Source organism: Aythya fuligula, chromosome 3, assembly GCF_009819795.1.
Source record: "Aythya fuligula isolate bAytFul2 chromosome 3, bAytFul2.pri, whole genome shotgun sequence".
Classification (NCBI taxonomy): domain Eukaryota; kingdom Metazoa; phylum Chordata; class Aves; order Anseriformes; family Anatidae; genus Aythya; species Aythya fuligula.
The window spans coordinates 56,278,228-56,292,643 of NC_045561.1; the positions used below are offsets into that span (position 1 = coordinate 56,278,228).

Consider the following 14,416-nt stretch of genomic DNA (forward strand, 5'->3'; position numbering starts at 1 on the left):
CTCACACTCTCAAAGATCTCTTCTGTTTAAATTAATGAATCATTTCAGTACTGGTTGGAATATGAACAGTTTGGCTCATTAGTACAATCTTCCATGTACGACTTTTATACTTCCCTGTCAACTGATGCAGTTACTCCATCATAGGAGGCCACCAGATTGGTCAGGCATGAGTTGCCCTTGGTGAAGCTGTGCTGACTGTCTCCAATCACCTCTTCATGTGCCTTAACATTGCCTCCAGGAGGATCTGTTCCGTGATCTTCCCAAGCAGAGAGGTGATGCTCTCTGGTCTGTAATTCCCCAGGTTTTCCTTTCTACCCTTTTTAAAAATGGGACTGATGTTTCCCTTTTTCCAGTCACTGGGGACTTTGCCTGACTGCCATCATATACGATGGAGAGGGGCTTGGTAACTACATCAATCAGCTCACTCAGGACCTCAGGACCTGGGATGCATGGCATTGGGCCCCATAGGCTTTTCAATGTCATCAGGTGGTCTCAAACCTGCTCTTTGCTTATAGTGGAAAGGACTTTGCTCCCCCCGCCCCTGCCTGAAGGTTCAGGGAAATGAGAGACATGACAAGCTTCACTGCCAGTGACGTCAAAGGCAAAGAACTTGTTGAGTACCTTAGCATTCGCCATGTTAAATTCCATCCATGCCTTGGCTTTCTTGATTTCATCTTTACACATCCAGATAGTATCCCTGCACTCTCCCTGACCACATGTCCTTACCTCCACTGCCTGTGCATTTCCTTCTTGCACCTCAGTTTGACCTTTCTGCAGGTCAAAAAAGTTGAAAGAGGCAACTGCACTTCAGTTGGTCATTTCTCAGCCATGACAGTTTCCTGCCTTCCCTGCTTGATTTCTTGCACATAAGGATGGAGAGCTCTTGCACTCTGAGAAAAGTGTCCTTGAAGAGCTGCCATCTCTGATCTGTTCCTCTGTCCCTACATATAGCATCCCGGAGGATCTTATCCACTAGGTTTTTAAACAGCTGGAATTTTGGTCTTCTGTTCAGGATACTGAGTTTGCTCTTTGTGAGGCCCATATTCCTTGACATCACAAACTCAACCAGGACGTGGTCACTGCCTCCAAACTTAATCTGTTTCATGAGTTTATCCACATTGGTGAGCACAAGATGAGCTTCTTTACAGGAGTGACTAATTAATGGTTTCTAGGCACTCCTGTAGAAGTGGAATGCTACGCAACAATTGTTCATTCCCATCACCTCCTAATTTCCTTGTCCAGGAACACCTAATTGCAATGGTAGCCCTTTTCTCCCTATCCCTCCTGGTTCTCTGTCCCAACTTACCCTCCCCCTGCCATACCTCTCCCTCAGTTTGGACTCTGCCTTTGAATATGGAAGTTTTTTTCTGTGCCAAGCCAGTATGGAGAACACATAAAGCTTCCTGCTCTTAATTGCCAGTTTCCCACCCACAGCAGCTCTGAGATACAACTGTAGGAGCAGGAAACTCCCCTCAGCCTTAGGATTCTCCATTACATGGAACCTTTAGGGAATTCAGCTGTAAAATTCTAGCAAGCTCAAGAATTTGCAAACTGCAATTTCTCAAAGGTACAAAACTTGGGCCAAACACAGTCAGATTTTCTTAGAGACAGGAAAAGCCCATCCCTGGGAACTAGGGAAAGAAAAAACATCAACTAATCTTCTGCCAACTTCCTTCTCCAAGTTTCAAGCCCTTGCTGTCCATCTCTTTCTCTCTGATCTCTTTTCAGAAACAATTCTGACTAAAATTAATAAAACGAAAAAAATCTAAAACAAACAAAAAAACCATCAACTATAAAGAGCTCTGGCCATAGAAGATAGGAATTCAAATGGTTAAAAGTCCAGCAGTGTTAGAAAGAAGCCAGAAGAAAAGTGTTGGCCACCCTTAACAGCAGTCCATGTAAGAGGCAAATTCACAGGAGGGCAATATAATTTTATGCAGGCACAAAGAGATCAAGCTCAACTGTTTGCTCATTATGCAACTGGCAAATGTTAAACTGTATTAAACATAAAAGTAGCTTTGTTTAAATTAACGCTTATTAAGTGTTTACAGTAGCCAAGTGTCAACAAAGCATACTAAGTATTCTTACTGCAAAGTAAATATTTAAAATTTTATTAAATCAAAGATTAAATATTAAGACTATGTTGAGATATGTGCTTGCAGTATTCCTGAAGAGTTTTAATAGTAGTGGTGTAAATAAAAGAATTTCAGGCTGCTGGAAAAGTTTAATTCAACAAACTGTTTTATAGTTCTGTGATCAGAATATCCATAAGATTATTGAGAAATACATACTTTTCAGGGAATGAATGCTAAAAAATTAAAGACTTCATTTCTCATAAAGCAGTAATTACTCCAGAAATTTGAAAGACCTTTAAGTTTACTGAAATACTGTAAAAGAAGCCTGTAAAAAGAGTAACATTCACATTCATTTTTAGCTCCAGCCGAGTTTCTTGTCTTGGAGCCTCCTAAGCCTTTGTGCTATGATCTTAGTAGAATGGATCAAATCGGCTCTTTAGATTTTCCTCAGAAGCTGCAGTACTATGGCTATCACCAGCTATCTGTTTTGCTCTTTGCTTATTTTTTTACTGAGGGTAAGACTTTCTGGAATAAGGCTGATACCAAGCATTGGTGCTAAAACCATGTGTCCAAAAGATATTTTTATATAAATAAAGGATTCTCAAGGCTTAACAGTACTCCTTGTTAACCACCTAGATTACATCTACTAAATTTCTGGTAACACAGGATGTTAGTGATTTTGAGATAAACCCTAATACACAGAAATAAGCAGATGCTTGACATGTAGAACTGTAACAAACCTCAGGAAGTTAACTTTTATGAATTGATATGAATTGTGCCAGAAGTTGCAGCAAACAATGTTTAACATTCTCAGGAAATCTTTTTTTTTTGATGCATTCTGCATCACTTTAAAACTATCATCTAAACTAAATCATATTTTTATTATCTGGCAACATGCACATGCAACAAGTAACTTTGATCAAGACACTTACAGATCTAAAATTAGCCTTAGTAAAACACTATTAACATTAATAGTTGCTTTTTTTAAATTGCTATAGGAGGTTTTGCAACCACATGGACAGCAAAATCCATGAATTCATAAGTTTCGAAAATCTGTAAAGTGACTTCTTTCTAGAGTCTATGGGTTGACTGGGTAAGGTATGTAACTTAACCTACATTATCACTACAAATGGGTGCATGCTTTATATCAGAATACTGCATACAAATGTTTTCCCAATATTAACTTGATCACAATGTCTTTTTAATGTTACAAAGTATTATGCATTAAGATGTCAAGGAAAAACAAGAAACAGTGTATGGAAATGTACTGTCTAGTGTAAGGAAGTGGCAAACATAACTGAAATTCAACAGCCCAGAAGACTAAATTGAAAATTAGCATAATTTTTAAAGAGTCCAGAGATTTAAAAAGATAGTATTTTGGTCATCATCTTATAATTTTAATGTAAAAAAAAAAATCAAGTCTTTCCTACCTTGAGTTGCTAGAGAGAAGGCAAGGTTCTATTGGAACACTGCTTATTTTATATATGTATGTATGTATACATATATATTATATATTTTTTCCACCCCAGCATTGAGAAATAAACTATAAAAAAAAATCCACTGACACACTGACAGCTCACATACTGATCTTTCAGCTAGTTGGGACTATAAATGTTTCTTGGAACTCTGCAATATAAATGTAGTATATTTATTATATATTGCAATGAAAGTAGTGACAATACATTTTACTGTAGCTACACTGTGATTATTCAAGAACTTTTTCCCATATGAAATTATACTTTTAATTTTTCCATTAGTATTAAAACTTGTTGGATGACCTGGGGCTACTACTAAGTGACCTTTATGTGTACTCTACAACTTGTATTCCAAATGCATTAATAAATAACGCATGTCACTTTAAAGTTTCCATGGTGGCAACTTGACAAAAGCATCCATAAATCCAACAGCAGAACCGCATAAAGCATGTCTATGTTACTGTAAAAACATCTCTAAGAGTTACAGTATAGTTTTCAAGGAAAATAACACTTTGGAAAAAAATGGTAATTTGTCAAGCTACAGAGACCTAGTTTCACTCTGTTTAAACAGACATTTTCCACTTGCAAGGGAAGGAAGAGAATGAGCAAGCAGAAAGGAATGGGGAAGGTCCAGTTGTACATTCAAACAACGTTTCTTTTCTTCTTATGATGCACAAAGCAAGTACTGACACTTCTTTATTAAACTGTATCTTCCAGTAAAATATAATTTCCAAGTTTTTTTTGCCTTTGTTTACAATTCATTTTGTATCAGGAGAACTTCGTAAATATTCCTATAGCTATGCGCCCAATCACTAAAGAATATTCATCTAAAGCTATAAACATTTAATTGGGCCATAATTAATGACATAATTCATAACATTCACTCTGAAAGATTTTTTTCCTCACATCTTCTTCATTGAATTCCTATCAAACTGGTGTAATTTGACTTAAAGATGTGGCAATACTTGCAGCTGGAGTTGCAACATAATTCTCTCCTTGCAGCTGCACCAGTAGTTAAAAAACTACCTTGAAAAAGATCATATGTTGAAAAAAAAAACCAAAAACCAAAAAACAGTTTGAAAATGCTTTAATTGAAATACAGCTGTTCTAAGACTCAGGCATATTACAGTGGGTAAGATAGCTGTTCTAATGATGTAGGGCATCTTTAGGTAAGCAAAACAAGAAGAATGAAACAGTAGCTTGGAAATCAGACTAACATACACATTACTTGCTCACAATTACTTGAACTTTGGCTGAATGGCTGAGGTTGGAAAGAACATCTTGAGATTATCTATTCCAACCCCTGTTCCAACAGGGTCATTTAGAGGAGGCTGCCCAGGACTGCGTCCAGCCAGATTTTGAAAATTTTCAAGGACAGAGATGCTACAGTCTCTTTGATCTTCTACCAGCATTTGATCAGATTCATGATGAACATTATTTTTTCCCCTAATAATTAATCAGCATTTTCCTTATTGCAACCTGTCTTGACTTTCTCTACACTTTCCCATGAGGTAGTTAAAAAGAGCATTAAGAACTCTGTTTAGACTTCTCTTCTAAAGACTGAAGAAACCTGCTTAACTCCTTGTACGTCATATTCTCCAGTTCACATTTGGAAGACAATAGAAAGAAACCTCATACCTCAAGTGACACACTACTTTCTAGCAATGGTGAGTTTGGAGGGAGTAGACTGCCTATCTTTTTTCTATATTGCTCACTGTCAGATAAAGGTGGTAAGCTAAATAAGTCACTGTTTTCATTCAAGCTGCTTTGTCGTTTTTATCTTCTCCTGTACATTTAAATTCTGATAAAGAATCAGCTAGTGGCTGCCAATTGGAATACGATGATATACCTTCTTGGAAGGGACAACCAGTCTGTAAAGAGTAGGTCATGCTCATCCTCTTTACTCACAGACAAACAGGAAAGAAGCTTCAAAGTGTGGATTGCATGACAAAAATTTGAGAACTGGAAGAAACGCCAGTTTTCTAATGTTTTGACGTGTATAAAACAAAACCAATGTAAAGGTGATTACAAGTCTATTTAGAACATATTTGGAATTACAGGTTCAGATTTCAAAATCTACCAAAGATCCAGGTACAGAGCCCAGACATGAATGAATAACAAATAAATATTTAAGTGTGTGTGTACACATGACATATAGATCATCTGTACCAATCAAAACTTTATTTACCAGTTCACTAAGTCCCATTTCATGTTTATCTCCAATCTGGCAGAAAGAAAAAAAAAACACAACACTGGATAAATCAATCAAATACTGAAGTCCAATTAAAAGAGAAGATGACAAGAGAATGTAGAAAAGGGTTCATCATGAATGCAACTCTGCACAGGGAAGCTATACTTCCTGTGGATGTTCATAGAAAAATGCAATACATACCAAAGCTCTCTCCTTCCATTCCAATAGGTCCAGGCTGAGGAGTCTCTCCATTCTTTAAGCAGTTATGAATGTATGCTGCCTTCCACCTGGCATACTTTCTGTGCTGAACATTCTGAGAAAGGTAAAAGGCCAGCTATTTTAACCACTCACTTCTGTGAATTAATGCATTCAAGAAAGAAACATAAGTAGGTTTTCCACCCTGACAAGAGATTTCTAAGCTGCTATCGTTTGACGCTCATTTAAAGATAAGGCATGTGAATCTAATCAGTGAATAAAAAAAATATAAAAAGAACATCTCTAACAGGATCTCAGCATGAAATGAAAATGTAGAGATCTTCAATTAGTGCAGCATGTCAGGAAAAGGAAAAGGAAATAGTTATACAAAGACTATCTACTGTGAAAGACAGACCACCATGTAATTACTGACGTGAAATAATAAAGAAAACTTCCTTAGATGATTATTTACTTCAGATTAAAAAATCTGAAACAATGCTACTCTTTCTGATCAATAATATTATATTTTTTCTCATTATATTACTTTAAATTACAAATAGGTATTTAAAAGCATGAATAGAGAAAGGGTGGTGTAGTTGTGGATTAATGTGTAAGATATTCTAGACAAAATGTTTTAATTTTCTATCTTTACAACATTGCTTAAAATTAGATAAAGCACTTTAGCAATATATAAACTAACTGCAAAGAGACGGCTTATCATAATAATGACTTTAAATAAAACAATATTGTCAGGTCAATAGTTCAGTTATTTGTAACATGAGTATTTCTCGAAAAAAAATTACTATGTTGGTACTCAATTTCACTTTTGCCAATTCTTATCTTGTGAAGCAGTATATTTATGAAATAATAAAAGTGAGAAGCCAATCTGCTACTTGCCTTTCTGATTCTACCTCCATGGTTTGAACATTAAAAACTCTGGTAGTAGCCAGATTTTGGTATTTTAAATTATTTTAAAGAAAACAAATAGTTTACAGTATTTTAAAGAAAACAAATATTTTTCACTATTTTCAGTTTCTGGAAAAAAAACAAAACACTGAGGAGAAGCATTTCACTTGGGTTTTCAGAGATTATTCTCTTCACGGGGTGGAAAACGAGTGACAAATAAATGTCAGAATCTCACCTAGTCTGAGGTTTTCCATTTCATTTTTAAAAATATACTTGACTTTTTTAACATACAACACTAACATTTCAAAACATGACAAGAGGATTGGCCATTTCATATTTCCTGGGGTTGTTACGCTAGATTTTTTTTTAACAATTGAGAACTCTTTCTGGATTAAGAGAAATCTTAAACTGATTATTCAAATCAACTACTCTGTCAAAAGTTGTAACAGTAGCAACCAGTCACACATTCTGACAATTACAGGCTAATATATTTCATGGGATATAACTGAATGTGAACAGAGATGAGAAGTGTGGAAGGATGAATGGAATAATTTAGCCATATGAACAACGCAGGTTGATAGTGTGCCTCATACCAACAGTAACATCTGCAAGGCACTATTGAACTCAAATTTCCACAGTAACAATCACAGGTAGAGTCGTTTGGAAGCAGGTAGACACATTCATTTCTCTTTAAAAGTCCTGACTGAAATTACATCTGAAGTAAGAAAATTAGTAAACTGAAATGACAGATTTTACTTTACAAAGTCTACTGCACTATTACCTATGAAGGGAGAGAGAGCTATAGCATACTGGATAACTCCAGCAAGCTCCCTTGTTATCCACCAGAATGCTTATGCAGCTTAGTAGAAAGATATGCCCTTTTGTTTTTGCAGATGAAATGATCTCCAAAATAGCATACCCTGATGGCAAATGTTTAAAAATGCGTTCACTATACCTCAGAAAGGAAAAGCACAACTAGAAAGTATGACTTTCTGTTATGTACTTCCTTTGAAGCATCTTTCCTGGCCAGGTAGTGTTGCAGATTAAATTCTTTCATCATTCACAAATACTCTGGAAGCCACCAAATGCAGAATTATGTGTCCAGAACATTGTGCAATTCTTAACGGCCTGTACATCTCTCTTCTGTTTTCAATACACTGAAATTATTTCTTGATAATGTGTTCTATAAACATTATTATAGGGGTGTGGAAATGCTGTTGTACTGGGTGCCTATGTTAAGGTTTTGGCAGCTGGGGGATCATCTTTGAGAAGAGGCCAAGCCAGACCAATTCAGAACAGCTGAGCCTACAAGCCACAGGCACAGCACCTTTAGGACAATGTATTTAATGAAGGGCAAAAAAGCCCAAAGCTAAACCCAAAGAAGAGGGAACAATCAGAGTGAGAAACAGCAGGGGGAACACCTAGGTCAGAGAAGGAGGAAGAGAAGGTGTTGCTCCAAGCACTATAGCAGGTATTCTCTGCTGCCTGTAGAGAGGACGGTGTCAGAGTAGAGATTCACACTGCAGCCTATGGAGGACAGGGGAAAAGCCTATGGAACAAGGGAAATGTGAGAGGGAAGGAGAAGCAGAGAGGAATCAGCATGTGCTGACCATAACCTGCCTTATCCACCTCTGCAGTATTCAGGGCAGAGCAGAAGAGGAGTAGAGAGTGAAAGCATACATTAAAGCCTGGGAAAGCAGGGATGAAAGGGATTGTTTTAATGTTTCTCACTACCTGAATTTATTTCATCTGGCAATAAATTAAATTAGTTTTCTTCAAGTCTAGCCTGTTTCTCTAATGGTAAGCTATCTCCCTGTTTCATCTCAACCCACGAGCTTTCTCACCCTATTTTCTCCATCAGTACTGTGAAGAAGAGGCATTGAGCAAGTGGTTGAGTTGGAGTTACACTGTTAACTAAGGTTAAGAACACCACAGCTGTACAGATGTAGTTTTCACTTAAGTTTTACCTATAAAATTATATATGAAATGTTATTAACAGACTGAAATAAGAATATAAAAAAAAACAAAACAAAACACTCCAAATACCAATATAAAACACTGCAAAGCATACCAGACTAGATTAGATTACACTTTAGGATCTCAGGAATTAGATACCATTTTCTTCCCTGGAATCTGCTTTCCTTCGTATAGGTCTGAAACCAGATCATCTATTTTCTGTTCTTTTATTAAATGGCCATTAAGTAACCATAAAATTCAACTGCAACAGTATACTTGTTGATGATCTTAAAGAAGTTATTGAGCAACACTGCACAAAATGATCGATACAGAGGTTTTGAAAAAACAGTTGAAAAGCTAAACTATATTGGAATTCTATCCTACTTTTTCAATATTGAATACAACATTTTCAGCAGCATTTCTTGAAAATTAACTTTACATTTTTAATAAAGAGGTGTAATGTTACACTACAAAATATTTGACAAAGTTCAGTAATCTGTATTAAATACCAAAAGGACGTTCTAAAGATAATTTACCTAAAGAAATTTAACTGGAGTGTTCTGCCATACTGATGCAGTAAGACAGAATTCTTCAAGATTCACAGTTATGGGCTAGGAAAAACTCTTCCAAACGCCATTACTATTTTTAACACTCCTTTGAAACAACCCGAAGTTTACAGAAAACTTCCCTGAAAAAGTAAAAACTGCATTTCTCAGAAACTGTGAATGCTTTATTTTAATACAGTCTGTGAATGTTTTAAATACAGTCAACTAATTAGTTTTCAGTGGATGCTTTTCAGGAGTGCACGAAACACTGACATGCCCACTAATAATTTATCTGAGATTTAAATTAGTCAAAGTTATTTCCATAAGCTTTCTCCAAAATGAATAGAAGAAAATACCTAATTAATGGAAAGAACAGCTAGGGACATTTTGGACAGCCCACAATCACTGACTAAAATTAGTATTTTGGTAATGAACATTTCAGTTAAAGAAACATTAAAAAAAAAAAGCATAATCTAGATTTTTTTTTATTTAAAGGCATTTTTTTTTTCTGGCAGTGGTAGCAAGGCAATTTGAAGAATCTATAAAAGATCACAAAATTTATAGGCAAGTAAGTGAACCCTGTTTGACACATTATTATGCACGTAAATGTGTAACTCTAACGCCTGAACCCAGATGTTGCTTTTAGTCTGTTTTCAATGTGAATGTCTGTTTCTTTTCAGGCTGCCCTCTGAACAGCATTACTGAGGTAAAGGAAAATAACTCTATTACCACACAACTTCTTACCGATCTCATATGAGCTGTGTAAAACATGTCTTCTAGAGAACCCTTTTGTCTAGCTCTAATGCTGAGATACGGAATATCCAGCATTTCCTTTAATATAATCCATTCCTACTAACCTACAATCAACCACTTGACAGTTAGAAATATACACATTATTTAGAATACTGAATTTCTAATTTTAGGTGTCAAGTATCTGCTTTCTATGCTTTTTGCTGTTGATTTAAAAGCATTTTAATAGTCAACATTCCATACATGTGAAGGCAATTACCTACTGAAAAGAAACATGGATAGTCTGAATAGTAAGAAAAGGTAGAAAAGTTAGATATCTTGCTATATAACCAGGAGTCAGACTGAGACTTCCTTCAGGCTAAAAGAGGCTTTTGAAAAAATCTAAGACAGTCACATCATACTTGTTCCACCATTCCTTCATGTGACACTGGATAAGGAAAATGGTGAAACTTAATGATGCTAACCAGAAGTGCAAGCCTTTTACTGTATTTCTTGTACACACTCTTTTAATGTCTTCACTAATTAAACAACCAAAATGAGATAATTCTTCTTCCTAATTACAAAGCACTTCTGTACTTTCAACATCAATGAAAAAGCAGCATTCAGCAGTAAACATATCACTCCTAGCATTCCATTTCATTAACATTTTATTGTTTTTTCCCATATACATGACGGATTTTTTCAGGACTTCTGAAAGCTTGCTGAGTATTGGTAATGCACTGGATTCCTACAGTCAAAGGTGAGTGTCTTTTCGGTCCATTACATTACTCACTCTCTGGCTCTAGGGACTGTTATTATTTCATACCATAAAGGATGTGAGTGTGCAGAGCAGCCAGTTTAAACAGACCACATGAAACAACACTCGTACTTGTTGCACTTGATAGATGAAAAATTTAGATTAGTATATTCTCAGGTTATAGAAGATGTAGAATCGTGAAAGAACATTTGTATAAGTGTCCCCTTTCTTGCGCAACAACTCTATGATTAATATGAACGTGAAGCACACCACCACCAAAACTATTCTTTTACTTTCCTTCCAATGTTTACAAATGAAAGTAGCCACAGTTACTGCATTTTAAATGTAACAAATATGCCTGCACATGAAAAATGTTTATTAGACCTGAAATCTACATACAGAATGTCTAGTTTGTGTATTCCTAATATGGCATGGAGTAGTTTGGGACCAATGTAACCACACGTTTACATGATCAGTCCTTGCTGATTTTGTCACAAATTGTTTAGTATCACTGCCGTTTCTTATTTAAGGTATTTCAACCTTCCTTTAACAGCCTTTGAAACTTGCCTTCACCAGTCAGTATCATTTTTCTATATATTTTTTTCTTTGGCAGAAGTTATCAACTATACCATTACATTTCCAAAGTGAGTTTATCATTCAATTAAAACTGAAGTGTTCATTGCTAAACTAATTCTCAGAACAAGAAATACATTAAGAGTAAAGTATCTTCTCCACCATACTGGAGAGTAACTCTCCTGTGTGGCATGAATAACAGATAGCTGACTATACACCTAATTTAAAAGTTTTCTTTAAAAAAGACCAAAAGATTGTTTTGGTATACCTTAATAAAATCATGATTTTGTTCAGCCAGTTCTGGAAAACTTGGTTGATTGCACATAGTCTGCCAGAAAGAATGCTACAATGTATCTGTGTTAGTTACTTTGGTAGACAGTTTTTAAAAATAGAATATTCATTTCCAAATGGTCATACAGCAAGCCTTTTTTTTTTTTTTTTTTTTTTTTTTTTTTTTTTAAGTAAATTCATATCCTTTCAACTTAATATATCACCTTGTAAAGGTGAGATTTGTTGTGACAACAAAGATATCCATCATAGCTAAAAGTGTATATAATTCCAACTCAAATGTTAGCACTGAAGTTCTTGCAGGGTGAAAAATAGGAAGATGGAAAAAGCCAAGAGCCTTGCATCATTTTTCCCTATAATCATTCTCATTTGCTTGATATAACACTGCTGTTCCTCAGTAAAAATCTGACTTTGAAATTCTAACTGAATACTTGTTAAGTCTTGCTTATTTGCTAAGTCATCTTATAGCAGATATCTAGTATTTCACATTATTTCTAATATTCTATTGCTAATGTTTATCTAATATTTTACATAAAATTTGAAATGGCTATCACAATTCCTTACAATTTAGTGACGTGTATTTGACTACCTATGTTCTTTGAAGCTTGTATTCAAAGCTATATTAAAAAAAAATATTGCAGAACTAGAACAGTAACTTGCAACTCTGCTATGAAAAGCAATCATACATCCTTACCACTTACCTCTTCAGAGAGCTCCCCAAATACTGTCAGAACGTCTATCAGGAGGCTTGCAGTATAAAAGGACTTTATCATGTTTCTATTAAAAAAAAAAAGAAAAAGAAAACACTTTGCTAACTTGGCAATGTCATCCTCTTAGGATCATGTTTTAATGGTTTAGATTACACTGTCTTGTATTAAACAAATCTTCCCTCATTTCTTCTTTTAATCTGATGCTACAGAACTTCACAATGTTAAAATTCAGGTACATATTGACTAATACCATGCATACTATGCAGAAAGTCTTCAATATTTTTTCAAGCAGAACATGTGTTCTACACTTAGTTTCTAGTTTGGAATGTTCAATACAGGACACCCGACATCCTGTACTATCTTTAAAGGGCCCAGCCAAATCATTATCATGCTGTAGTAATCTCTGTAAATCAAACAACATCATGCATTGTCACAACAATTTTGATATCACTGGACAGTAAAAAATATAATATGCATGACGGCAAGTTCAATATTAGTCTGAGAAGGCTAATTAGAAGGCTTAACAGAAGGTGAGCAACCACTTAAAGAGCACAAGATGGAATATACCAGTGAAGTTAGACACAGAAATAGTAACACTTGGAGTTTTCTGGAAGATGAATGCATTAAAGCACAATTCCTGCTTATAGTCAAATTGAAAAGAGTTTAAAATTCAAATTTTCTGACCAATATCTTAATTCAGACAACAAAGCAAAGATTTTCACGTACTTATGAAACTGCCCAGCTCTGTCTTCATTGTCTGCATACAAAAACATCTTCAAAGCATAATTCTCCACATGAGCAGAACCAACAATATCCTGAGTAATTGCTTCATTATCACCAAATTGCTTTTTCATCTGAAAAAAAAAAAAAAAGTTGAAAAAAATACATTCATTACCTTATTAGACCCTAGGACTTCAATCTAATTCAAACACAAGAAGCAGCTGCTGATTTAGACAAACCTGAGTACAATTTAAAAAAGAAACCATATGCACTTCGATTATTTTTTCAAATCTCTACCTTCTAACGTAACAAACACTAAAAGCAGCATGCCAGAGAGAAGATACACTCTTTTGGAGAGAGAAATGTTAAGAATAAATAGATCTTAATACTATCTTCTAGTAGAAAATACTTTTTAAAGAAAAATCACCTTAAAAACAAACACAAAAACATACAACTGTAATATTCTGAAGGAATATCTGCAGATATTTTCCCCTTTTTATCCAAAAGACAAAGCACTCTGAAGCATGCACTGCAATTCAACACAGCTCAATTGATAAAGTATTGCATACATTATTAAGGTACTGTAGATCAGAGTGATTAAGCATCTTCTTTCTTATAATATATTTCACTGCAGTGCATTACATCTTTCACCAAGTTTGAGCCCCACCTTAACTGGTCTAGTGACTTATGGATTTACCGGAGTTTTCAGTCTAAGCAGTGTACTGCAATTGAAAGACCTCTTTTCAAAGATGCTGGAGTACAAGAATCCTCGGGTTTCCTAATAAAAATCAGTAAAGCAAATAATCCACTAACAGTTACAACAGGTGGACTTACAGCTTCTGAATAGGCTTACTGTTTGCACATAAGGAAATCTCAGGTTATCCTTAGAGAACAAAAACAGGAACACGGCATGATACTAACCTGCAGCCTTTATTTTGCCAAAAGATTTAAAACCAGCATCTGAATGGCTGTTATTTTTCACTTTGAATGTGTGAGGAAAATTTAATCACACAAGCTACATTTCCATAATATTTTTTACCTTGCTGCCAACTTTTTAATACACAGAATATTTTTTTAAAAATGATTTCAGTAGTGAAAAATAAACTTTCTAAATAGTACTTCAAATCTGCAGACTTGTCAAACTCCTACATATTTTTCAAAAAGTATTCATTTTACAAGTTATGACACACATGGAAAACAAAAGTTATACTTTGTAAACTGCAAGATATACTTCTGAAATGAAATACTGAAGTTCACAGAGAAATCAAATTGCTAATATGTATTTTACCAGCCTAT

The 14,416-nt window shown here is 35.1% G+C and overlaps 1 protein-coding gene across 2 annotated transcripts in view; it reads right to left on the reverse strand.

Moving 5' to 3' along the window:
* VTA1 (vesicle trafficking 1) overlaps window positions 1-14,416 on the reverse strand; it is a 40,417-nt gene that overhangs the window by 9,736 nt on the left and 16,265 nt on the right. For both annotated transcript variants that reach the window (XM_032184626.1, XM_032184627.1), the window contains exons 3-5: window positions 13,127-13,254; window positions 12,392-12,467; window positions 5,943-6,054 (exon numbers count right to left, since the gene is read on the reverse strand). In XM_032184626.1, the coding sequence (XP_032040517.1) occupies window positions 5,943-6,054; window positions 12,392-12,467; window positions 13,127-13,254 (316 nt within the window). The remainder of the gene's footprint in view (window positions 1-5,942; window positions 6,055-12,391; window positions 12,468-13,126; window positions 13,255-14,416) is intronic.